The sequence below is a fragment of the Acomys russatus genome, chromosome 9, assembly GCF_903995435.1.
Source record: "Acomys russatus chromosome 9, mAcoRus1.1, whole genome shotgun sequence".
NCBI lineage: Eukaryota > Metazoa > Chordata > Mammalia > Rodentia > Muridae > Acomys > Acomys russatus.
Genome location: NC_067145.1, coordinates 4,112,978 through 4,139,333, shown reverse-complemented (window position 1 = coordinate 4,139,333; position 26,356 = coordinate 4,112,978). Strand labels below are relative to the sequence as shown.

At 41.1% G+C, this 26,356-nt stretch overlaps 1 protein-coding gene across 1 annotated transcript in view; it reads left to right on the top strand.

Moving 5' to 3' along the window:
• Window positions 1-26,356, top strand: part of Wdr70 (WD repeat domain 70) — a 207,764-nt gene that overhangs the window by 152,311 nt on the left and 29,097 nt on the right. The window contains exons 11-13 of the mRNA XM_051150838.1: window positions 13,332-13,431; window positions 16,077-16,161; window positions 17,734-17,872. Of these exons, the coding sequence (XP_051006795.1) occupies window positions 13,332-13,431; window positions 16,077-16,161; window positions 17,734-17,872 (324 nt within the window). The remainder of the gene's footprint in view (window positions 1-13,331; window positions 13,432-16,076; window positions 16,162-17,733; window positions 17,873-26,356) is intronic.

Genomic DNA, 26,356 nt, shown 5'->3' with positions numbered 1-26,356 from the left:
AAAATCATGACTGGATCTAGAGATCATTATGTTAAGTAAAATAGGCCAGACACAGAAAGACAAATGCAGTACGTATGCTTTCTCTCCTGTGTGGTGGTAGATTTAAAGTGTGTGTGTGCTCATACAACTGTAAAAGGAATCTTAGGAGGAGAGGAATAGGTCTGAAGGGGTGTGGGAAATGGAGTAATGGGATCCATATAACCAGAAAACATGGGGGACTAACTAGAAAGGGATCCCCTGGAGTGGGGAAGGGCATGGGATGGACAGTGAGGGAGGGAACATGTGAGAACAAAGTGCAGTGGCACATATTTATGAAAATATCATGATGAAACGTATTACTGTGGACACTAACCAAAATTAATAATTGCATGTTTCAATTTTTATGATTTCCTTTGGCATTTGGGGAAATAGTTGTTTGGTTTTATCCTTGCTAAAGTGAAAAGAACAAACAAGAACCAATTAGCTTCCCAGCATTTTTAATGGAAAGGTGAAGCTTTGTTTCAGTGTTTGTTGCCTTTCAGTGATTTAAGAGAAAGTAGTGAAGTAGGTGAGGCTGTGATTTTTATAGTGTGTGGCATCGGGACATTGCAGACTGTAACCAGACATACCCACTGAAAGGCTGCCTGCCCAAACTCTAATTCTCAAGAGGTCTGAAGTCAAAGTTGATGCTTGCTCTTTTAGGTAGCTTATAATTCATAAAAGAAAAACAACAGCTCAACTTTCGATAGCTGCTGGTCCTTGCAACTTCGCTGAGCTATGCCTCATCACAGAAGAAATTTAGCTACAACTGTCATTTATTAAAACTACTGCCAATTAGAGAATGAGTTTGGTGCTGTGAGGACACTCCGGCTTGTTAGGTCACTCCAGCTCATTAGGACACTCTGGCTCGTTAGGACACTCCCGGCCACAATCCTGCATCAGCTCTGTGGTACTCACCTGCAGATACCAACCTTCAGACAGCAAGTCCTGAACCTCAATTATTTTTTTCATGAAAGGAGTTTATATTTTAGCTTTAAGTATCCTCATAAAAGTCAGGATCACGGCCAGTTTTAAAAGTTGGCTCTACTTGGAATCATTTTAGTGGAGTTCTGAATCACGAGGCTTCTTTACTTGCCCTGCAGTTTTCAAGACGATCCATTTAAGTTTTATTCTAGACTCGATTGACCTTTACAAGAATTCAGCCCATGGAATTGACATTTGGCAGCAGTACTAATGATGCCTTCCTGGGGTCTGGTGTCAGTAATTTATATCTGGGAATCTTAAAGCATCTATACCGAAATGGTAATTTTATATTCCTAAGTACACAAATACTGCCTGCTCAGTCTGTATGTTACTTGTGTGTTAATAGATTGTTTTCTTACTGCCAGCTTCCATTGGTTACTTCAATTTTAGAAATCACAATTTAGCTTAGTGATTTTTTTTCATAAGTGAATATTGTTGGGGAATTGAACTCAGGTCCTCACATATGCTCACATACCACTGAGCAGAACACCAAGCTCTAATTTCCTTTAAAATATATTGTTACTATTGGTGTGCACATATGTGTGTGAATGATGTGCGTGTGTGAGTGTGGGTATACATGGTGCACATAGGGGGCAGGACAACTTTTGGGAGTTGGTTCTCTTTTGTCATGTGATCTGTGTATTAAAGTCAGGTCATCAGCTTTTGGTGGCATGTGCTTTTTTACTAACATAGCCGTGTTGTCAGTTCCTATTTCACCTCTTTTCATTTTTGCTTTGTCCAATTGTATGGAACACGTTTTAAAATATGCTATAATGTATTATCTTCTATAGTGTTGGGACATGGCCTAACTCGTATGAACATTTCAGAAGGATGTCATGCCACCAGTGCACACATTCTAAAACATCATATGGGCATGTATGTGTGAGCAGAAGGGGTTGACTGTGTCCTTTATCTATGGTTGAAGTCCTAGGGGTAGGGCTCAGCTGCCTTGAATATGTTAAATCTAATGTTAAAATAATGTAAATAGGCATGCAAAGCATTTTACTTCCAAATTAGAGGGCAGATTACTTCAGCATGTGCCGCAGTGAGTACCAGAAGAACGGAGAGCTTGCCTGTCCTGTCAGTGCTGCAGCTCCAGCCCAAGCCCTTCCATCCTTTTCTTGAAAAAGTACCATAGTGTCACTCTCGGCATGTCCATTCCCTCCTATTTTCATTCCTGCTTTCCGTATGTTTACCTCTGCCTTTAGGAAGCCACACCACCATAAGGAATGATGCCATCACTTAAAAACCCATTGTGATTAACCCTTATATTGACTTAAATTAGGTAACAGCAGCTTCAATTTTTAGAATAAGAGAGAGAGAGAAAGCGCTGTTCTGTGGCAGCTGCCTGTTGGCAGCTCAACTGTGAGAAGTGTCTATAAAATAAAACATCATCATAACCGTTTTGTGTCATCTGGAGTCAGTGGACAACATTGGTAGTTTGGGAATTTTCCTTGGCTTTGAATAAAACGTCTTGTAGGCTAGAGTATGGCTTGGGACTAAAACAGTAAATTTTATAGAATCGTTAATAAAAGTATAATAGATTAATTTTTCAAAGAAGTCAAGACTAGGGCCAGGCTTACATCTTTGGAAGCAAAAATTACGAATTAAGTTCTAGGAATATTGATTGAGAGATATACATGGCAGTATACGTAAGTGAAAATGTCCACTATTATTAGAAATAATATTTTTTTCTTGGGAGCAAGGCACTGATAGAGTGAGAGTGACATTCGGGGATCATTTGCATTGTGAATAATTGAAATCCTCTTTCCCCCTCTGCCTCCCTCTCCGTCTCTCTGTCTCTGTTTCGCTGTGTGTGTGTCTCTCTGTTCCTTTCTCTGTGTGCCTCAGTGTGTGTGTCTTTCTCTGTATATGTGCACACATGTGCACCTCAATGTATAGCTGCGTGTGCACATGCCTCACTCTATGGTTCTGGCTGGCCTTTAACGTGATGAAGTCTTCATGCCTCTGCCTCCTGCGTTGTGAAATGACCAGTGTGCAACACCCTACCCTGCTCCTTTTGTAGTCTTGAGCTCCTCCTTAAGGAAGGAAAGAAACTGACCTTTCTAGCTCCCTGTACATCATCCACTCATCCATCCCTCTCCCCTTAAATCCTCTCCTGAAACAGCAACACTTCCTTCAACAGATGTCCCTTTCAGAACACCAATCAGATGTGCTTTATTTTTTATAGAGGCAAAGTGCTAGAGGAGTTAACTGGCTGTTTGCCACTAGATTTGGAAGGGGATGGAGGGGTCCTTTATCCCTGGGTAGCTTCCTCTCCCACTGATTTAAAGGCCGCTGCTGAACATTGCTTGAGGGTGAGAGGCTAAAAATAGCTCACCTGATTAGACCCCAGAACAAGGGAGTTATTGGAGTGCAAGCTCCTTAGTCAGCCGTTGCAGCAGTCACTGGCCTGTTAAAGCCCAGGGAACCTGACTCTGCCAATCTTCCTGCTTTACATTCTAGTCTGTGTCCTACCCAGTGAGTCTCTGTTATGTCCCCATCGTGCCTCAGTACCTCTGACTTAGTAGTTTCCTCAGTCTCAACAGCTCCTCCCACGCTTGTGGGCAGCTACTTTCCTTCTAGGCCTAAGGGGATGGTATTTGTCTCCTAGGAAAGAAGAGACTTTTTTTCAATTAACCTTAAACATTTTCCATCAGTTTTAAGTAAGAGATCAGACACCAGAATCACACTGGATAGATTTAAATTTAAATTAGTTGATTCTAATTAACTATATAACCTATTTTCTCACTTGTGAGATGGGGTTTATGAATGAAAAATAAAATAATATAAGGGTTCAGCCTCGGAATGTACTTGTAAGAATAAATACTCTCTTACAGTTACTATTGTATCTCATAAATTTATGCTCTGGTCTTCACACTTGTATACCCTTCGTCATCTTTGTAAGGTTGAGTGATTGGGGATCAGGATTCCTTTCACAGTCCTCTTGGCACTGTGGCCCGCGTGCAGTAGACTTTACTGTGCCTGTGGTACTGTAACTGAACATCCAGGTAGGTGTTGCAGGGGAGTGGCAGCCACAGTCTGATCTGTCACCACGGGATCCCACGTTTAAAGGGATAACTTTTGACTGTATTTCCTCTAAGCTTATTGCTGCGTTTCCTGGGGGCGTCCTTTCATGACGGCTGCTATGGCTTACACAGTTTAATTGTGTTACATAGAGTTCTCCCTGCATATAAATAATATGTTTATCCAAGAGATGGGTTTCAAATAGGAATCAGACTAGAAGTCATGTAGACAATGGACAGGAAACCCATACTTAATTTGTTAATTTGTTTCTGTTTAGGTGAGGCATTTTTAAAACATTATAATATGGTTAAGTTTTTAAATTGCCCAAATAGGTTAATATGGTTATAGATTAGTACTCCTACACTATTTTATGGTGAAGATAGAAACTAAACACTGATCTCCCCACAGGAACCACTTTGACAAATTCATTTTATTCTGATTAACCCTGTAAGGGTCCCACATCCAAACACCAGAACTGGTGTGATATAAACTTAGGGAATGGAACATTTGGTACATAAAAATCTCCCAAATTTGATATTTTTTGTTTATGCCTTAACACAAAACACATTACAGTTTTCTGTTGTGATTCCTTTTTAAGTTAATTATTTGTAATTACGTGGTATAATTTCCAAATATTTTGGGTTTTTAATATTATTTTATTGTTTAATTTTAATTCCCTTCTGTGCTGATAATATACTTTTAATATATACATTTTTCATTAATTTATTTATTTAATAACTTTACAGCTTGATTGTGGTCCCTTCCCTCCTCTCCTCCCAGTCTCACCCTCACACTTTTTTCTTCTTCCTACTTCCCCCTCCCTTTCAAACAGTAGGCAGAGCTGGGAGTCCTTCCTCCTGCTCTTCCACAAGAGCTACTAAATTGAAATTGTATTATACTGATCATATCTTTGACTTTTGGGGCAAAATACTTATTTAACCCCTTTAACTCTGAAATAATCTCTAGAGATAAGGAAAATATTTGAGTTTTACATTATACTTTTCAAGCAATATTTATTTTCTGTCTTTTTACTCTGAATGCCCCCGCCCCTGCTCTCTCTCTCACTCTGTGTGTGTGTGTGTGTGTGTGTGTGTGTGTGTGTGTGTGTGTGTGTATTCTCCCATGGTCTGGCTGTAAGCTCAACTGGAGAAATCCCAGTTTTGCAGGTTAATGCCATTCCAGACTAATAAATATACATTTCTTTTCATCTTCCTCATCTTGGCAGTCTCTCTTTTTCCTTATTCAGCAGAGTCTATGTTATGACTGTCCGTTCCCCACCCCAGCTTTGCTGGACTCGGGTCCACTGGCCTTCCCGACCCTTCCATCAGTTTCTCTCTACAGGAGAGAACGTGGCCACAGACTGGACTCTGCTAGGCCGTGTCCCTTCCGACGGTAACTGTCCTTGCCTTGCTTCTGCTGCCTCTTTCCCTGTGTGCTCCAAGAAAGCGCTCTTCTTCTAGTCCCTCATTCACCCATCCACCCGTGCACTCGATCACGCGCCCCCTGCTTCCTCTGAGACCTACATCCCCAGTGGTCCCTTTGCAGTTGTTTGACCCTTTTCATCCCATTGCCTCTTAGAAAATGTGTTCACGTTTCTGCTGTTTTATTTTTCTGTTACCAAAGGCCTCCTGTACCTTCTCCTCTGTCCTCTGCCCATTGCCAAGTTTGTGCCTATGGCAGCCTGTGCTTGTTTCATCCCCTTCTCGAATTAACTAGAACTGAGCATACCCACGCTGCTGACGGTAGCTTAAAGTGCTCTTGTCCCCCTCCAGGGCTCAGAGTCAGGCCCTCGCTTGGCCTTCTGCGGGGTTTCTAACTCATCTCCATGCCACCAGTGTTCCCTCTTTCAGCTTCTTTTCCCAATCACGGCAAAGTGATCTTTTACAAATATTGATCTGATCCCATGGTCTGTCAACATCACCGCAGAGTGAAAAGCCAAACTCTGAAAAGCCAAATAAGATCGCCAATGATTAGAACTCTACAACTTTGTCTGTTACTGTGCTACTATCGACTCCAACCCACAGCACCAAAGAAACGTGCTGTTTCATACTCTTCTTACTTAACATTTCAAAGACTGTGACTAAGCATCCTTGTCAGGCTTGACCTGGCCTTTTCTTCTCTGCCTTCCCAAGTCCTCACTGGCGTGCTGCAGTGGTAACGGTGTCCATTAATCATTGGTTTTACTATAGTTTGTGGACACTGCCATTAGTTAATATATAGTTTATTATAACTATCCTTGCCAATCTTGCCACCTATTGTACATGGCAAGGACTGTATAAGTGTTTGTACAATGGTGGCTTTTGGCAAATATTATTTGGTGCTCCATTTATGGACTTAGTATTATATTTTAAAATCTAGATAATAACTTTGCTATTGTATGTCTTTAATATTGACAAACTGAAAGCTGGTCAGAGTTTTCAGCAGGGAAGAAGATTTTTTTGCTAGTGACTTAATTAGCTAATCTAGCTGGATATTTAGGTCTTTTGTTCATTTTGTCCTAGTGAACAGTAGCAGCTCATCCAGGCCTTTCTTTTCCACTCAAGTTGTAATAACTTAGAGAAAACCCTTCCATGGAATTCCTGATCATCTTTCCCACCAGCTTCATTTGTCTCTAGCTTGCAGAGAGCTCCGGAGTGCAAATCTTATCTTTAGTTTTATGCTCATGGCCTTTAGTTCTTCCTTCCCATTCGTCTATCTTCAAGTCAGTCTTGTTCTTGGTTAGCCTCGTTTAAAGTTTACTTTCCAGCATCCATTTTGCACCTGTTCTGCATGTCCAACATGGAGTCCACAAGAACAAGCATCATTGTACACTGGTGTTGTAAGGAGCCGACAGGCACATAAAAGTTGTCCAGCTGTTGGCCTCCAGGGGAACACAGGAGTGTCACAACACAGTTGACAAACAGCCCTCCAATGTCTCCAAGAAGCAGTGAGTTCATACTGCTGGAAAATCAGAATCAGGAAAGGACTTTACATTTCTGATGGTTGATGTGTGGCTTAATTGCCCACATCCCCATGTCAAGAGTAGACTGTTTTCTGCAGACCGTCTTTAGAAGGGCACTCTTAAGCTTACTTGGTGTTGGTAAGAATGCAGATCTGAAGTCTCTCTGGTCCCTGGCAGGTGGCTTAGTGGTGTAGCTGGATTGTACTTTCTTTGGAGGCATGGTCTTTAGACTGACTGTGATAAGGTCAACTCCCAGGAAACCCCAGCATCCTCCTCTCCCTGGCGCCACTGGGCCGGCCACCCGCCTTCCCTCTTCCTTCTCCTGCCCCCACCTCCCCACCACCTCACTGTTCCTCACTTGAACTGACTGCCAGAGTTCACAGACAGCTGGGCAGAGAGTGGCTAAGTCGCCCAGCTGCCCGGGAAGCTTGGCGGCCAGGCTGAGGGAAGGAAGCATCGGCTCTCTTTGAAGGTCGGCTGCCAGTGAAGCTCAGGCAGCTGGACTTCAAAGGGGGCACCGACGGGCTTTCCCTCCTGTCTAGGCAGGTCATTCCATGGCACTGTGCTTCCGGCGTTGGCACCGTGCTTTTCAAATTCCCTTTCAATTAAAGAGCTGAATTGGGAGCCACACTTATGTTAACATTTGTATTTATAAGAAGCAGACAATCTAAGTTCCCACCCCAAAGCTGAAGAGCTAGAAGAGAAAAGACAATAAATATCCCATACAGTGGCATTCCCTTATCGCCAGCCCCTTTTCTGTTATTTACCAATATATATGTTATTTTAGAGATTTTCCATATGATTTTGAATAAACACACATCACCCCTTGCTTACGGACAAAAGTTTATATATACCTGTGAGTGGTACTTTTTATCGGTTTCTAGAAAGGGGTGCAGTGCTCACTGGGCCGTCTTTACTCCTGGGAACAGCGGGTGCTGCAGGACAGTGTAGATCCACTTAATGGAGCTGAATGTCAGGAGGAGCATGAGAGCACCTGACCCAGGATGCCAGCCCTGCCTTCGTATGCAGCCCACTCTCTCCTTGCAAATTGGTGATGATAGCGCTCACAGCCCGATGAGAAAATGCAAAGGGTTAATACGTTTAAGAGATACAGTGTGAGCTACAGTAAACCCCACCAGTAAGTGTTTGCTAATGCTCCTATTATGATAGCCTAGCTCCCATTAACTAGGAGAAGAGGGAGGGACAACTGGCTGCTTTTGTTGTTCTTGTTTGTTTTACTGCCTCTGTTTGGACAAGAGACAGCTAGCTTCTGCCTTAGACTGATAAATGCATCCTAGTGTAAAGTGATGGATTACAGAGTCTGAAGGAGGAACGTGTTATCCAACTTCCATATTATCAAGCTCTTGCTTCATTATGTGTCTTGGGGCGGTAAGGAGACTGGGCTCATTGAGGGCTACTGCCACATACATACGCAAAGAGAGAAACACGACCGCTTTTCAAGAAGCAGCTGCTAGAGTGAATGGTATATTTCCTGAAGCCAGCCAGAGTCAGTGTTTGAGTTTTTACTCTGATGGTTTCTTGTCATGTGTATATGGGTAAGTCGTCTTGGTAAAATGAGATAATTATGTGTCATTCAGAGAGGAGGAAGGATGAAATTAGAAAATGTAGTGTTGCTGTCCCAAGTAGCAACATGTTCAACAAATGTAGCTGCTGTTGTTATTATCATCATTTTTTGTTGTTATTGCCACCACTAGTATAACAAATTAAAATTATTACTAAATTACAAAGTAACCTTCATTTGGCCTAACAGTGTTCTAGTAAACAGAGGGCTTTTCCTTAAGGATTACATTTTTTGTTTTTTGTTTTTGTTTTGTTTTCTAATCCACAAATTAGCTAGTTTGGGACCAAATCTAGTTTGCCATCTCCTTTTGTGGATGCTGTTTTGTGGGTTTCTGTTTTTTGACATATGCCTGTGTCCATTTGTCCATACAAGTGTCTGTCCATGCTACGCAGCAGAAGTAAATCCTTGTGACAGGATCTGTAAAGTTCTCAAAGTCTAAAATAGTTCCCATTTGGTCCTTTCCAGAAAAGTCTGCTAACCCTTGCTCAAGATGCATGTTTCCCACTTAAGGACCAGAGAAGATTGGTTCAATCCACGCTGGTCTATGTTATGAAAAAATGGTTGCATATAGTCAAACTTTGGGGAATGTTAAAGAGGTTGATTTATTCCAGGACGATTACTTAAGAGACTCTGGTTTTTAATATACTGATGTGTATTGTGAATCTTCAAGACAAGGCCATGGTATGCAAATAAACTCTAGTTTCCCAGGCTTACTTGGCCGTGGCCCTCTAGCATGATGATATTGCACAAAGCATTCTCTGGGAAACCCTGCTCTTGGCCTGTCTCTGCAAGAGCTTTCTTAAATCATTCCTCTCAGTGATTTAGGTGATGTCCTCACAGGGAGACATATAGAAGATTCTGGAATTCTATATTGGTTACCCCATTTTTTTCTAATCAAAATTATATTTGCTTAAAATCAGAACAGTTAAATGTGCCAGATATTTAAATAATCTAATCAGACATTATCTCCAACTTCTATATGAATCTGTATGATGTCTCAAGATTATAAGCCAAAGTCTCAAAGTCTAAGAGAAGACAAGCTGTTTCACTTCATGCCTTCTTGAAAATTTAAAAGTACAAACTCTTTGTGGAACTTTTTTTTCCAGTTACATTTCTACATAAGTCCAGAGTACCTAATTGGTATACTGACTGATGTCAGCGAGGGTTTGTAAGAGGGGAGATTGATGTGAAGGTAACTTTTGCCCTAGCCATAAGGGGTTTGTTTTATAGACTAAAGTAAACACCTTGAATTTCAAGTTGCAAGCACACAGGGAGCCAGAAGATTCCAGAGCACTGGCGTCATGTTCTGCCTGTGACTCACATCTCTCAGTGGCTGAGCTCTCTCCTGCAGCTGCAGCTTCCAGCTGGCCACCAGATAGAGCCCTAGGTAGTCACACACTGCAGTCACCTGGTCTCAGATGACCGAACAGGCATACAATTGCAACATAGTCTGGTCATGAAGGAAGGCTGGACTGTCCCTTTGCCAAACAGAGACGAAAAGTAAATGCTAAACCATAGCTGTTTTCTGTGGGGTCACATTGGCTATAGCAGGCACTCTGCTGGGAAGTGCAATCCTTTCCTGAATGCATTCTTTTTCTCTGTCCTGTCTGAGCTCTTCATCAGTGGCTCAAGGTCAGTGCTTAAGCATTTTGTTGCACACCATACCTGATGCATTCATGGACTTATGCTTCATGAAAGAATAGTAGTTATACATGTTTTTTTTTTTCTTTCCCAACTGGTTCATCATTTCAAGAAAATCTCATGCCTTATGTTTATTTCTTTTCTGCTGTATGTACAAAGGATTCTCAATAAATGTTATTGGAATGTAAATGTGGATCCTAAACTTACCTTTATTTTACATTATAGGGAAGATAAATGGACTATTAAGGCGCGCGCGCGCGCGCGCGTGTGTGTGTCCCCATAAATGTGTATACTTGTGCATGCCTGGAAGCCAAGGGAGGGCATCCAGCAAACTTCAGTGGTCCTCTTGTCTCTGCCTCCTCCATTGCTGGGTTATGTCATTTGATGGCCAGTGCTTGGCATTTGTGTGGGTGCTAGAACTCCCCGTTCCATGCTCAAGCTTTAACAGCACGCACTTTTAACCCCTGTGCCATCTCTGCAGCCTCATTTCTGTCTTTTATCTTTAAATTACTTATTTAAAAGAAAGAAAAAAGGAGGCGTGACAAGTGGAAAGAGGGAAGAGAATTTCATTCCCAATTTGATTGGCCTAAGGAAGTAGTCAGTGAGGCACATTTTGTCATGTGTCTCAGAGGCAGGGCCTTTCCAGATGGGAATAACTGAGCTACAAAGACTGAATGTGAGCACAAGACTGAATAAAAGGGTTAAAAAGACAAAGGCGGCTGAGTACTGGCATTGCCCTTTCTCTTACTCTAATCCTCGCAGGGGTGAGCAAACTCCTCGTGCCACATCTGTGAGCTGCTCCTGCTGCCATGGGCTGCCTTGCCATGGTGGGCGCAATATGCGTCAAGATAACTCTGCCTGCCTCGTCTAAGTTGTTTCTTGTTAGACATTTGGTCACAGCAATAGGTAACTAAAACAGAAGGGAAATAGACAAGGGAAGCATCATGGTATTGAACATAGTTCTCTGGATTCAAAGAACTCAGAACTTGAGCAAGTGTCAAGTTACTATGGAGTATATTTCCATGCTCAAAAGTTCGTTGCTCAAAAATTCTTTTGCTCTGTAAGGACCATGGAGTGTGATAACATTACTGTATCCTAGGAGTCCCACTAGGGTTCTCAGAATTCACATGTATGCTTGGGACAGAAGCAACTGGCCCTCAACCCACTTCAAGGAAAAGGTCAGAAATACGGGGCAAGGTTTATCTAGTACCATAAAGAAACTCACTGTAAGGCCAGTCCTTCCATGTCTCTAGACAGTTCTCTCACCTTTTAATCATCATATTGTACTGTGTTAACTTGATATCAAAGAATGTATAAATAAATGGCTATACCTTGTCAGAAACAAACTGTACCTTCCAGAGACAATGGTTATCTGAAGCTAACCATGCCCAGAGTTAGTAAACATTGCTAGAGGGAATTCCTGTTCCCATAGGCAGGCACAAAACAGGCAAAAGAACGGGCTGTGCTTAAAGTATGAGACATGGTAAAGTGCAGTTAACTTTGAACTGAAGGGAGATGGACTAATTTATGATGGACATTGCTTGGCAAAATGTTAAATACTGAGAAAATTGTGCGGCACCATTCAGTGCTTGTTGTCTGGGCTGGCACGGCTGATTTCTGCCATGTGTACTGTCCCTGTAGTTATCCTGAGCTTAAGTCAGAGCTCGATGGCTCGGGAAGCTCACTCATCTTGACCCCTTACCCACATTCCTCTTGATGTTAAGGCAGTGGTCCTCAACCTTCCTAATGTGGGCCTTTAATATAGCTCCTCATGCTGTGGTGACCCCCAACCCCTAAAATTATTTTTGTTGCTACTTCATAACTATAATTTTGCTACTGTTATTCATGAATCATAATATAAATATCTGATATGCAACCCCTGTTAAAGGGGTCATTCAACCACCAAAAGGGTCTCGATCCACAGTTGAGACCCACTATGCTCAGGGGCTAACTGAGTGCGCCTCTGATCATCTAGGAAAGTAATACATGTTTTCTCACCCATTGACTAGGTTCCAAAGGCAGTAAGGCAGTGTGTGCGTGTCTCTACTGACCTCTACTTGGCTTGCTTCCTAGTGCCTGTGTGTCTTAGGGTTCCCTGGGAAGCAGATGATGCCAGGGCAGGGTTACACAGTTACGAAACTTATTGCTAAAATACCAATGGATGAACGGTGGGAAGAGAACCAAAGAGACTGGTAGCCGTCTCCCCTTACTCTCAGAATCCACATTTAGGTGGCAGAATTACACATTGTCCTCTTGAGACACAGCACCCAGTTCAAGCTTAAGTCTGCCTGAAACTCTTTTGTTTTTGAAACAGGATCTCACTCTACTAGCCTGGAATTCTCTGTTCAGGCTGGCCTTGAGATCAATGTGGCTCTCCTGCCTCAGCTTACCAAAGACTGGGGATACAGACATGGCATCATGCTGGCTGAGAGCTGTCCCTCTTGGCACGTACAGACCAAGAGACAGACACTGAGCTCTAGAGGCTCCTGGATGGAAACTTACTCATCTTTGATGCCAGAATGATTGAGAAGTTCAGAAATTGCGTGTTTAAGACTCTGTTAAAGATGTTGCAGATACAGTGCCTCGGATATGCTAAGCATTATGTAAGAGTTACTATCACCGCCATTGCCACCGTCACCAGCATCCACAATCAGTAGCATGTTAGCTAGTCCAAGGGCCATGAGTGTGTGCACCATGTCTGTTGTACGCTAAGAGTAAGCTGAACATTCTGTATTAAGTAAGTAATGTGCTCATTTGATTGTTTTATTTAATTTTATCTCTCAGATATATGTAGAGCAGATCTATCCAGTAGCTTCAAAAGCATAATATAAAAATAGTTGTTATTTTATGTTACTTGGGCCTTGTTTAAAAAAAAAAAAAAAGGAAGAAAAAAAAGTCTCCTAAAAAAAAAAAAAAAAAGTCTCCTGCTAGTACTTCATCTCTTCTTTGTTAAAGCAAGTAAAACTTGTTAAAGCCCTTTAGTGTTTTTCTTTTTAAGGAACAAAACTATAATCATGTCAAATTAGTACTTCACTTAGGATATATATAATTTTCTGAGTGATAAAATGTTTTTTGTACAAGATTAGTCTCATTTGAATATAAAAGCAGCAATAATGCTTTGCTTATGTTTACTCACAGGTTCACCCTAAGTTCCACTATAAGCAGGCTCATGCCCCTGGCACAGACACTTCTTGTGTGGCTTTTTCCTATGATGGTAACGTCCTTGCCTCTCGTGGAGGTAGGTAAACAGCTCTTTCTGATGTTTTTCCTCTATGTAAGAAGACAAATTTTAACTCTTAGCAAATGTCACACCAATGTCCCCGTGCTTCAGAAGTTAGCTGTGCTTTTGTTAATGTACCTTTGCCAGTCTGTTTTTTATTATTTTCTAAAAATTATTATTATCATTATTACATATACATTTATATTGTTACACATAAATACAATAGACTACATATAGGAAGAAGAACCACAAGACAATCAGGAATCATAAAAATGTTACATTCATAGTGTTTTGGCTATTTTTATTTCACAACCTTGAAGAAAACATCTTTCCTATCTTAGTAAGTCTACAACTCTAAATGTAAATCAATATCTATCATATCTCATTTTTATCAACTTAAAAAGTTATCTAGACCTAAAAACATCTTAACCCCTAAACAACTAAGCTTAATTGTAAAACTAAAACTACCTGATCTTCAACCCCATCAGAGACTTGAGAAGGAGTAAAAGTTAATTAGCTGAGTAAACCGGAAGTGCAGGTTAGCAGCTTCCAAAATGAAAAAATGACAGAGACAGTTTGCTGCCTGAACAGTCACCCAAAACTCCAAAACTCTCTATCACGTTGGAGCACCATCTTCAGCCTTCTGGGCCACTATAACTGACAGACATATTTGTGAGGCAGGAACTACTGAGGACTTGCTTACCCTGTCTCCGCAGACTTTGGCCGTTGACTCTGTCTGCATCCAAGCTTGCTCATTTTTAGGTAGAATTCTGTCTGTAGCCAAGAGGAGGACATTTTGCCCAGTAGCTTGTTTGCCACATTTGAAGCCATCTGCATAAGTTTTTTTTTTTGTTTGTTTGTTTTGATGCTCATCATGTTCTTTGAGGTATTATTATTAAAATGTGTTTTCAACTTGGCAACATTGTCTATATCAAAAGTCGGTAATTGGACTTGCAAGATGGCTCAGCACTTAAAGTGCCTGCTGCGAAGCCTGGTGACCTCAATTCATTCACTTCCCAGAACTCACATGGAGGGAGGAGAAAACAACTCCACGAAGTTGTCCTTTGCCTTCCACATGCAAGCTTTACCATGCTCTTGTATATACATGCAATAAATAAGTACATACATGCATACACACATGTAGAAATATTACCAACCAAAATGTATAAATTATATGCTTTCAGCTTTAGATTTTTATTTTAGCATCAAATTTCATAGGAATTTGGTTTTTGTGGCTAGCTTTTGCTTCTGCCCTTGGGATCATCTACGTTCTTTTCTTCTCTGTGAGTACGTGCTAGGCAAGCGCTCCACTACCGAGCACATCCATAACCTGTGGTGTCTTTTAGCCAGGGTCTTTACAGATAGCTCAGCTGTGCAATCAGTAGGCTGGCCTCAGACCTTTGATTCCTGTCTCCTGAGGATGCTGGCTGTTACTCAGCTGTATGCCAACATTCCCAGCTACATTTGTTCTCTCTTACTGTGTCAGTCCATGCCTGGTACTGCAAATCCTCAGTCTGTTGCCTGCCCCACTTCTGAGTTCAAACACTAACCCTGGCTGGCGGAGGTTCTAGCATCTAATGGCTATATTTTATTCTATGTTATTTTATTATAAGCATATAGACTCATACGGTTGTATGTTGGTTATTCCTGGTTTGTTTGCGGCATCCATGTCACATGGGTAAGACTGTGTTAGCAGAGGGGAATGAGTAACCTCTGGGGCAGCCTGTGAACGGTACCTTATGGAGCGTGGCCGAGGATCTTTCTGTGACCTCACTTGTGCCGACACAGTAACATTCCAAAGGTGAGCTTTATGAAGTTCACAGAGTACAAAGCCATTAAGTCCAAAGTCAGGTCTCAGAGGAAGAGTCCCTGGGGACAGAGGGATTTTATTAATGCTCCTCTCTCACCCACAGCTGATCCTGATTCTTTATTAGGCCCAAAAGACTGAGGCCAATCTTAGGCTGTGGGCACTGGGGACAAAGGACAGCAAAGACATTACTTATCTGAGCTTGGCTCTTGTTCTCATCAGGAGCTTGTGAGGAGCTCTATAGAATGTTGAAACAGTATTTTTAAAAGAGTATCCACTGCTCTGTAGATAGCTAGAAAAGCGATATTTTCCCAGCAAAGTGAAGGCTGGTAGCCACAAGTAGAACTCTTCTGGGGTCAGGGAAGAACATGGCCCACGTCATTAGTGTAGATGGAGAGCCCCACCCACATACTGATGGGAAAATAATCTGTTGTGAGCTGAGCTCTTCTCAGTCCTGATGGTTCTGGAGTTTAAGGCCTCCCAAGAAAGCAGATTATATTCAGCATACCACGGGGAGCTAGCATCTGCTCTAGCGTTAAGCTTTGGTGTAGTTTCTCTGGAGTTGCCTACAGATGCTCATCAACCTGAAAAGTAATTGCTAGGAGGATAACTTGCTATCATAAAATTTTATACTATTTTTGCAACTGTTACTGCCTTTTGTAACTCCAGAAACAATTACAAAAGGGAGATGTGCTTAGGCGTACTTGGGCTCCCTCTCCTTTGCCCTCTATCCGTTTTTCTTTACTTCTTCCCAATCCCCTTTCTTTAAAGTTATACACATTTAGGAAACCTTAAGCTGGCATGAGTTCTTTTGTACAAAAATCACTTGTGTTTTTCCCCTTTACTCCTCAATTAGGTGATGATACATTAAAATTATGGGACATCCGGCAATTTAATAAGCCATTATTTTCAGCCTCAGACCTTCCCACCTTGTTCCCAATGTAAGTGGTTTTATCTTTTCTAATTTTTTGGTTTTTGTTTGTGGGTGTGCTTTGTTTTGTTTTTCACACCAGGGTTTCTCTGTATAGCTTTGGCTGTCCTGGAACTTGCTCTGTAGAGCATGCTGGCCTCAAAGTCATAGAGATCCACCTGCTTCTGCCTCCTGAATGCTAGGATTAAAGGTGTGCACCACCCCTACCGGGCTTCTTTTCTAATGGTTTTTTTTCTTTTTTAATGTGTGTGTGAATGTTTTGTCTGTATTTGTGCCTGTGTACCACGTGTGTGCCTGGTGGAGTTATAAATGGTGTGAGATGCCATATGAGCACTGAGAATCGAGCTTGGGGCCTCTGAAAGAGCAGCCAGTGCTTTTAAACACTGAGCCATCTCTCCAGCCCCACATGTAGCTTATTTTGTTATTTGATTAGCATAGGACGACGTAAAAGAACTTTCTTTAATGTTAATTTGCATCAAGCATTTTAAATCTTCTAGTAAAGGGACTTGTGAGGTATATATATTTTTGATTTTGCTAATTTGTTTTAGAGATAATTGAAGTGATATTGTGTTATACTTGTGTAAATACAGGAGGTCTTTTTATTCACACTGTCTTGGCCGGAATGACCAAACACTGTTATCTCCCTCTCCTAAGTCTGGCAACTGAAGCCTTCAAAGATTATTCTGAGGCAGCTGAGGCAGGATTTAACCTCTAAGTCCTATAATTGGTGCCTAGGAAACAGTTTCTATTTTGGAAGAAGTAAAACTTTACATCTGTGTTAGATAATGACCAACAGAGAGGGTATGGAAGGTAACGGAAACATCAAATAAGAGGAACTGTGTGGCACTGGAGCCCCACCCCCACACAGCCCACTGCCTGGGGCATCATCTGTTAATAACAACGCACCAGCAAACACCAATTTAGAATAGATAAAAAGAGATTTTTGAGCCATTACACCTGCTAAAACAATGCCTACTACATAAGTTCTTTGACTATTATGTTCGTTACTCACAATTAAGTGGCCAAGGTTCAGACAATGAAGCTGTGGAGTCAAAGACAACAGCTTGCTTCCGGCACTGAAGTTTTCTTCTGGCATGGTGCTTGACTTGATGTGACTGAAATTTGGAGGTGATACTGGTGATGGGGCCAGTACAAGGAGTTCTGAAAAGCGGCCAAAGCAATTATGAGGAGGTCAGCTTTATCAGAGATGTTTGCTTGTCTGTGATACTCTGCATGGAACGTTCCTCACGCTCTTAGTACATGTAAGACACATCGGAAGTTAATGGGAAGCATTCTGCAGTCAGACTGCTTGCATTTGAGTCCCAGAAGTGCCACATCCTGTGTGACACTGGGCAAGGCTTGTTTAACCTCTCTGTCTTAGCTTCCTCATTAGGCCAGTGAGGAGAACATCTATCTCATAGCAGTATTGTGACGATTAGCCTAATTATGTAAAGTGCCTGATGTGTAAGTCCTATAGGCAATAGCTCTTTTGTGGGGATGTTTATGTGTTTTTAATTAACTCATTCTTGATGACTGTTGTTTGAGAGCCACGAGCTTATACTTATCAACTGTTTTGGTGTAGGACCGACTGCTGTTTCAGTCCTGATGATAAACTCATCGTCACCGGCACCTCTGTTCAAAGGGGATGTGGCAATGGCAAACTGGTCTTCTTTGAGCGAAGGACTTTCCAAAGGGTGTATGAGATCGACATCACGGATGCGGTGTGTATCCTCCTTTTTCTCCTAGTCTTGAGAATGAAGTGATGTTTGCATCTGTAGTTTGCTTTGTTTCTCAGTAGAACTGGCTTCTATAGTATAGAGGTGGTTTCTTTTTTATCTTCAGCAGAAGACTTTTTAGGACATTGAGATTGGTTGATCTACACCATTTCTTCTTCCAACTCAGCACTTTCTGTAGGCTCAGCCTTTAGTCAAAAATTCAGCTGTGCCATCTTTGTTATTTTCCTGGAAGCAAACTAAGGAAGGGGAGATGAAGACCATGCAGTACGAAAAAAGTGAATGGCCTACAACAAGCCTGCTTCTGAGCAATTGTGCAACGTTCTGCCCTTGGACAGAAGGAAGTTCATCATTGCTTCCCAAGTCTTTCATTTTTGGTTTTTTTTTTTTTTTTTTTTTTTTTTTTAAGATTTATTTATTTTATGTGTATGAGTGCTCTGTTTTCAAGCACATCAGAAGAGGGAATCAGGTTCCATTACAGATGGCTGTGAGCTGCCATGTGGTTGCTGGGATTTGAACTCAGGACCTCTGGAAGAGCAACCTGTGCTCTTTTTTTTTTTTTTCTCGAGACAGGGTTTCTCTGTGTAGCCTTGGCCACCCTGGACTCACTGTGTAGACCAGGCTGGCCTCGAACTCACAGCGATCCGCCTGCCTCTGCCTCCCGAGTGCTGGGATTAAAGGCGTGCACCACCTGTGCTCTTAACCACTGAGCCATCTCTCTAGCCTGCTTTGTAAGTCTTTAAGCCTTTGAAAGGATCATGCATGTGAAGATGACAGCGGTAAGAGAAGGCTCACCATTCGGTGAACTTAATATCTTTTGATATTTGGAAGTTTAAAGCATTTATACTTAACTCTGACATTTTTTTTTTTGAAGACCCAGAACCTCTAGTTTTCTATACATATTTATATGGCTACTAAAGTATTAGCATCCATTCATTTGTTCATTCATTTACTCATGTGTATCCTGAGACTAGAGCTATTTGGAATGTAATAGAGATGAAGGTTCCAAAGAGAAAATTTGAATTTTTTTTGTTTTTTGAGACAGGGTTTCTCTGTGTAGCCTTGGCTGTCCTGGACTCACTTTGTAGATTAGGCTGGCCTTGAACTCAAATCAATCAGCTTGCCTCTGCCTGCCAAGTATTGGGGTTAAAGGCATGTGCCACCAGACCTGGCAAAAATTTGAAATTTTTAAAGGCGTATTTTATTATTTAGATGGTAAAGAAAATCATTGAGAGGCAGGTGTGGTGGCACACGCCTTTTAATCCCAGCCCACTCAGGAGGCAAAGACATGGGGATTGATGTGATTTCTAAGCCAGCCTGGTTTACAAAGCGAATCCAGGATAGCCAAGGCTACACAGAAAAAATTTTCTTTAAAAAGAAAGAAAGAAAAGGAAAAAAAAAAGAAAGAAAAGAAAAAAAATCATTGATTCTCTGAAACAGGGCAACTGGTGTGTATGCTCTCTTATGTGGCTCAGCTCCGCCCCAGTGCCTTGTCTCACACAGTGCTCCCCTGTCACTCTCTCCAGTTGTTTCAGCTCTTTGTAGACAGTTGAGACAGTTGAGACACACTTAAGTGATCCAGACAGTCGAACAACTGTGCTTAAATCACCCGCACAAAGCTCTGCTCTTGTCTCCAGTGGCTAGTGCTGCTATAGAGTCCTAATGTGTAGGCCTCAAACTGGAAGCCATGCAGGACTTCAAGCTGTACCAGTGTGAAGCAGCAGGGAGGCAGCCTCTAGATGTGCACGCGGGCCGTGGGGAGGCTAATATGACATCATTTGACGCTTGCTAGTGCTTGTAATACACTTTAGGGGTACATCTGGGAGCCAATAAAAACACCAGAATCAAAGAGAAATAATTTAATCTATCAGCTTTAATCTCAAAAAGTAAAATTTCAGTACTCATGTATGAAATTCTCATAAAGTGTTTAAAAACTAAAATTATTATAGTTGGTTATTTCTGAAGTCAGCTGTATCTTTAAATGGCTTTACATTTTCAGTATTATTCTTGATGTAGTGTTTTAAATTATAAGTTAAGTTGAAATATAAACAAATCAAGGAAATATAGGTAGGACTGCGTGTTAGACATAATGGGCTTCAGTTGCTTGTCTCTGTCACCATGTTTCTCTCGGCTGCTTTTCCCCCTGTGCCACTTTCATCACCTCATGTTATAAACTTATTTGTTTTTCATGTCTTCGATCAGGGTATAAATCACATGTGGGTAGAAGCACTGTTTTCTTTACTGCGGTGTCCTCTGCATAGACAACTTTTGAAAAGTAGAATAATGCATAGTGTAAAACAAAGTGGAGTCTCTGAAGGATGAAACATGACAAAGGCGTTTAGAGTTAGCGAGAGTGAATTGAACTGAAATACCACAATAAATAAGTGATTTTATTTTGTGGGTGTATGTATGCATATATATATGGGTATATATATATGCATGCATATATGTATATCAAGGACTCACACACTCACACCTGAGTTTTCAAGTTGTTTCTTCTTATTAAAATGAAAGGGTTAGATTTATAAGATTGATGAACATTTGCATGTGAAATTAGTTTTTTTAAATAATTAATTTAATTTTATTTTATGTACACTGGTGTGAGGGTGTCAGATTCCCTGGAACTGGACTTACAGACAGTTGTGAGCTCCCATGTGGGTGCTGGGAATTGAAACCTGGTCTTCTGGAAGGTTCTCTGAGATAATAATTTATCTTATCAGTAGAGATGCTGCTCAGTTAGTAGTGTGCCTGTACAAATGGATGACTCCTTCAGTTCAGTACCTAGAAGCGGATGGTATAAACTGGATGTGGCAGTGCGCGCCTGGGCTCCAGCACTCAATTTTGAAGTGAAGGCAGAGGACTCAGGAGTTCAAGGACATCCTCAGCTGCATGTGGAGTCTGAGGCCAGTCTGGGCGCCATGAAACTCTGATGCCAAAACAAATTTATCTATCTACCTATATCTGTATTTATGAAAGACACTGAGCGCTATTGTTGATATGAAAATTTATCATATTTTTGTCATATTTTGGGTATAGATCCTCACTGCGGATAAGCAAATGGGTTTAGTGTATGAGAACAAGTACATACATACAGTTTTGAGAGAATCATTTATAATTCATAGCTGAAATGTTGGTCACTGATGGATCTGATAGGAAAGGGTATAGAAGACTGAAGAGATTAGCCTTAAGTAATAGCGCACAAGAGGAGTGCACAAACCAAGAGGCACTAACAAAGGAAAAGGCCCATTAAGTAAAGCATGCGTTATAATGAGTCATCTTGGCAAAGCTGCGAAATAGACAGATGGAGAAAGACATTGAGACAGGGACAAAATCACACAGCTTGGGAAGGCCTTTTTAAATCATTGATTGAATGGTGGTGGTCGAGGGGTGTTGTTAACATCAAACAGCCTAGTTGTCTGTTTATATAGTAGAAAGTTAGGCTAAAGGGGCTTTAAACTGCCCTTTTGATCCTTTTCCTCAAGTTTTGCCTTCTTGGAATGTAAGAAAATAAACATAGATAAAGAGTGGACACTTTGCTAGAAGAGCCAGAAGGGTATGGGGACCACTTCTTTTATTGTTTGGTGTTTTTGTCATTAAAAACTGTTCCTTTAGTAATTCCACGATTCAGGATGAGAAGGTTCTTGCCAAGTTTCACTTTGCGCAAACATCCAATATTCTTGGGAGTAACTGTTGGTACTGGTGGTGAGTGTACAGGCAGTGGCTGTTAGTGTCTACCCTGCATGTGCCTGTTTATCTTAGTGACACGTGACTGGCTTTGCTTCCCGTGCCCTCTCCTAAAAAAGAATACACTCTTAAGTAGTTACAGTGTACAACAGGAAGCTCAACATACCATGTGGACCCAAATATTTACAACCAAGAGATGTTGATCTATGCTATTAAAATCTTATTGACTAACATGTGGTCTATAATCTTTGTCCAAAAATAGCCTTTTAAAATACAGCAGGTGCAGGCCAACTAGTGCTCAGTGGATAAGAGCAGTTGTTACACAAGCCTGATGGCCTGAGTTCAATCCCTGAAGCCCACATAAAGGTGGAAGGAGGGAGTAGAATAGAATCCACAGTCACTTTTTGGCATCCACACGCACTCCATGGCACACCATGTGTCCATGTGTACCCCAACAGGAATGGTAAGACGCAATGAAGTGTGTTTCATTTGAAATTCTTTTAATCTTACTTTTTGTCACTACTCTCTGCATTGTCACAGTCTCAATATTTTCCTTTCTGTGTTCAGTGTAGACTCACCATTGAAACTCTTAGCTTTTCAGTAGGAGATGGCAGGTGTTTAGCTTTTACTGTTTTCGTTGCACTCAGCACTGTTGGCAAACATTTTACAGTGCAGTTATTTTGGGATGCTTCCTCTTGGGGGTCAATTGTGTGCTCTTCCTTACCCCCCCCCCCCCCGCCCACGCTCCTATATACAGACAGATACACAACACACCCAAACTTCTTACTTGTGTAATTCTGTGTGACTTAACTAGTATGCTTGGCCTATTTCTAAGATGTATTCCAGAATAGAACTTATAACTTGAACCTGTTGTTACTTGCTTGTTTTTGATGGAGGCACTTGCTATGTTAGCCCAAATCTTGCTTGGTACTTGCTATGTAGTTTAGGGGAAGGCCTTGAACTCTGAATCCTCCTGTCTCAGCTTTCTGGGTGCTATGTGTTAGGATACTGCCTCAGTCTGCCTAGTAACCTGTGATGTCATTGCCTACCTATCACTGGCCATCCCCCCTGCCCAGGAGTATATAAACAGACAAACCCACCTACCTCTTTCTCTTACTCTTATTCTGTCTCTGTCTCTCTCTGTCCCCCTGGGCGCCACCCCTCCTTCTCTCCCCATGCTCAAATAATAAACTTGTCCATGTAGTATCCGTTGTGTAGTGCATATTTCATATTTATGTCTCATATTTCATATCTTATTTTTCATATTTAAAGCTAGGACCACAGGCATGCATCACTAAGCCTTGTGAAACTAAACATCTTTTTCCTGTGGCTCTTAAAATCTTTACTGCCCCTCTTCCACCATATTCCCTGAACTGTAGGTACAAGAAGCTGTGCTGTAGGTGAACCAGTTGGGACTCAGTACCACCTGATCACTTGCTCCCAGCATTTGGATCAGTTGTGGCTTTCTATATTGGTGTTTATCTGTTACAAAGAGAAGTTTTCTTGATGAGAGAGAGGTGAGAGCTATGCTTATTTGTGAGTATAAGACAAATATTTAGAATGTAGTTACTGGATTTGCTAGTTTAATAGAGTGGCAGTTGTGGATTCTCCATCAGCATCCAAGACTGAACTGGTACCATGAAAGCTCGTTTTCAGGGAGGAGGCTTTCAGTCAGTTCTAGCCCTGGGTCCTGAGCCACAGTGCATGGCATCTTCAGAAGCAGGCTCTTACTTTCCACTCTGGGAAGCCAACAAGGGCAGTATCCACCGTCTGTCAGGTTTTGGAGAGTCTACTGGAAAACACCAATCAACGACCCAAAAGGGAGCTTCTCATGCCTGGTGTTTGATTAGGAAGTCTTTGGCTCTTAGGAGGAGTGTTGTCAGCCCAGATGGGAAAATTTTGCTTAAACTGTATATGTATACTTGAGATATATGTAATTTTAGGTAGATAGATAATATAATTTTTATGATATTTTGTGACAGTGCTACTGTTTTATCCTCCTTTATTTCTCCCTTCTTCACTAATTAAGGCTTCCCCCATCTTTTCCATTTCCCCCTCCGGAGTGCTTTTATCCTGCTACTCCTCTGTTTTCCCTCCTCTTCCTGCCACAGTCCCTTTTCACTCTCCTGGCTTCTGCAATTACTTCACGTTGTACACTCATATCTGAAGATTTGGAGTTAGGAGTCCAAGACGAGGGAGCACATCTGACATTTTATCTTCTGGGACTGAGTTTTCTCATTCTATATGATCTTTTCCAGTTCCATCTATTTTCCTGCATTTCATTTCTTAAACAGCTGAGATATATATATATATATATATATATATATATATATATATATATATATATATATATTCATCAATTGACTATCATTTAGGATGTTTCCACTTCCTAGCTATTGTGGAGTACAATGAATCCTTCGGGCATATAACAAAGAGTGGTGTAGCTGGGTCATATTTTAGTCTTAGTTTTTTGAGGATTTTTCCATACTGATTTTCGTAGAGGTTGCACAGTTTGCAATCCCACCTATCAGTGAGTGAGGGCTCCTTCCCCCACACCCTCTCCCGAATTCTTATGTCATCCTTCATGTTGACTAGGGTAAGATGAGACCTCAAAGTTGTTTTGATTTGCATTATTTTCCTAATTGCTAATGACAATGGACTTAAAAAAAAGCAGTTTTTATTTCTCCTTTTAAGAACTCTCTGTTCAGTTCCATAGCCATTTTTTGAAAGAAAAAAAAATATATCATTTGTTTTTTAAAATCTGTTTCTTCTAGCTGTTTCAGTGGTTCAGGTTTCACATTAAGTCTTTGGTCTGTTTAGAGTCATGCAAGGTGTTCATGAAACTTGTTGCAGGTTCTGTCTTTTCCCCAAAATATGTTTGGCATCTGTGTCAAATAAAATAAAATAAAAAAGCCGTGGTTATGTGTGCTCATGTTTGAGTTTTCTATTTTGTTCTGTTAGTAAACATGTCACTTTTGTACCAGTATTATTTGTTTTTATTAATATATATACATATATAGAGAGAGTTTCCTTTCTTTTTATGTATATTTTATTTATTATAATTTATTTTCATTATCCCCTTGCTCTTACCTTCCCCCTCCCTCCCTCCCTCCTTCCCTCCCTCCCTCCCTCCCTCCCTCTTCTGCTCTATTCCCCTCCCCTAGACCTCTGATGGTGGGGAGCATGCTATCCCACTGTCTGACCACAGCCTATTATGTCTCATCAGGATAGCATACACCCCTTCCTCTGTGTGCCCTCAGAGTGGTCTTGCCAAGGGGCAGTGACCAAATTGTGGGTACTAGAGTGCATATCAGCACAAGTCCCCCACCTCTCACGTGGAGAATTGTAATCCCTACAGATTTGTTTTGTTTTATTTGTTTGTTTGTTTTTCCCCTCAAGATTGCTTTGACTATCTAAGGGGTCTTTGTGGTTCATTATGAATTTGGGGACTTTTTTCCTTTGAAGATGAGATGGGAATTTTGGTTGGGATTGCATTGAGTCTGTATATAGAGTTTTGTAGAATGCTCATTTCCACAATACTAATTCTACCAATCCACAGCATGGGATGTCTTTCCATTGCCTGATGTCTTTCCCAATTTCTTAAAAAGAGATTTAAATTTTTCATCTCTTTGGTTAGGCTTATTTATTCCTAGGTCCCCGTCCCCACCCCCTTTGGGGCTATTTTGAATGGGAACATGTCCCGGGTCTCCTTCTCTGTGTGTCCGTTGTAGGTGTACTCAGTTTTGTAAGTCAGTTCTGCATCCCTCACCTTCCTGAGGTTACTGATAGTTTCTGAAGGTTTCTGGTAGAAGTTTTGGTATCTGCAATGTATAACATCATGTCATCTTCAAATAAAGATAGTTTGACTTCTTTTTATACTTGTATTTCTCTCATTTCCTTCTATTGCCTTATTGCTCCAGCTGGTGCTTCAAGGCCAGTGTTGAAAAGGAGTGGGGACAGTGGCACTCCTAACTTGAGTGGGATGACTCCAGTCCCCTTGGTTTAAGATGATGTTGGCTGTAGGTTTCTCATATGTAACGTCTGTTGTATTGATGTATGTTCCCCTAGTTCTACCTCTCTAGAATGTTATCATGGAGGCACATTGGATTTTGTCAAAGGCCTTTTCTGTGTCCATTGAGATGATCAGGTGATTTTTTTGTCTTTAATTCCATTTATATGATTTATTACATTTATTGACTTACATATGTTGAACCATCACTGTATCTCTGAAATAAAGCCTACTTAGTCATGGTGGATAATGTTTTGATGTCTGTCTGTATTCAGTTTGCAGATATTTTATTGACGATTTTGAATCTATGTTCATTAGGGATATTGTTCTGTAGTAGTAGTTGTTGTAGCTTTACCTGTTTTTATAACAGAGTCATAGACAAGCTTGGGGGTACTCCTTCTGTTTCTTCCCCTTCCCTCTGTGCTTCCCTCCCTCCCTCCCCCTCCCTCCCCTTTCTTTCTTTTGAATAGTTTAAGAAGGATTTGCTTCTTTGATAGTCTAGAATTCTGCTGTCAATCCATCTGGACCTAGACTTTTTTTTTTTTTTTTTAAGTTGAAAGGCTTTTTACTGCTGTTTCAATCTCCTTGTTTGTTACAAGTCAGCTTAGGTCGTGATCTTTTCTTAGTTTAATTTTGGTGCCTTGAAAGAATGCATAAAAATGCCCATTTCTTTTAGATTTTTCAACTGAACAGCACAGGTTTCTAAAGTGTTTGAAAAGCATTCTTTAACCCCTAGACAGAGTGGCTAATGAAGGATGCAGCTTCCCGTGGTTTCTGCT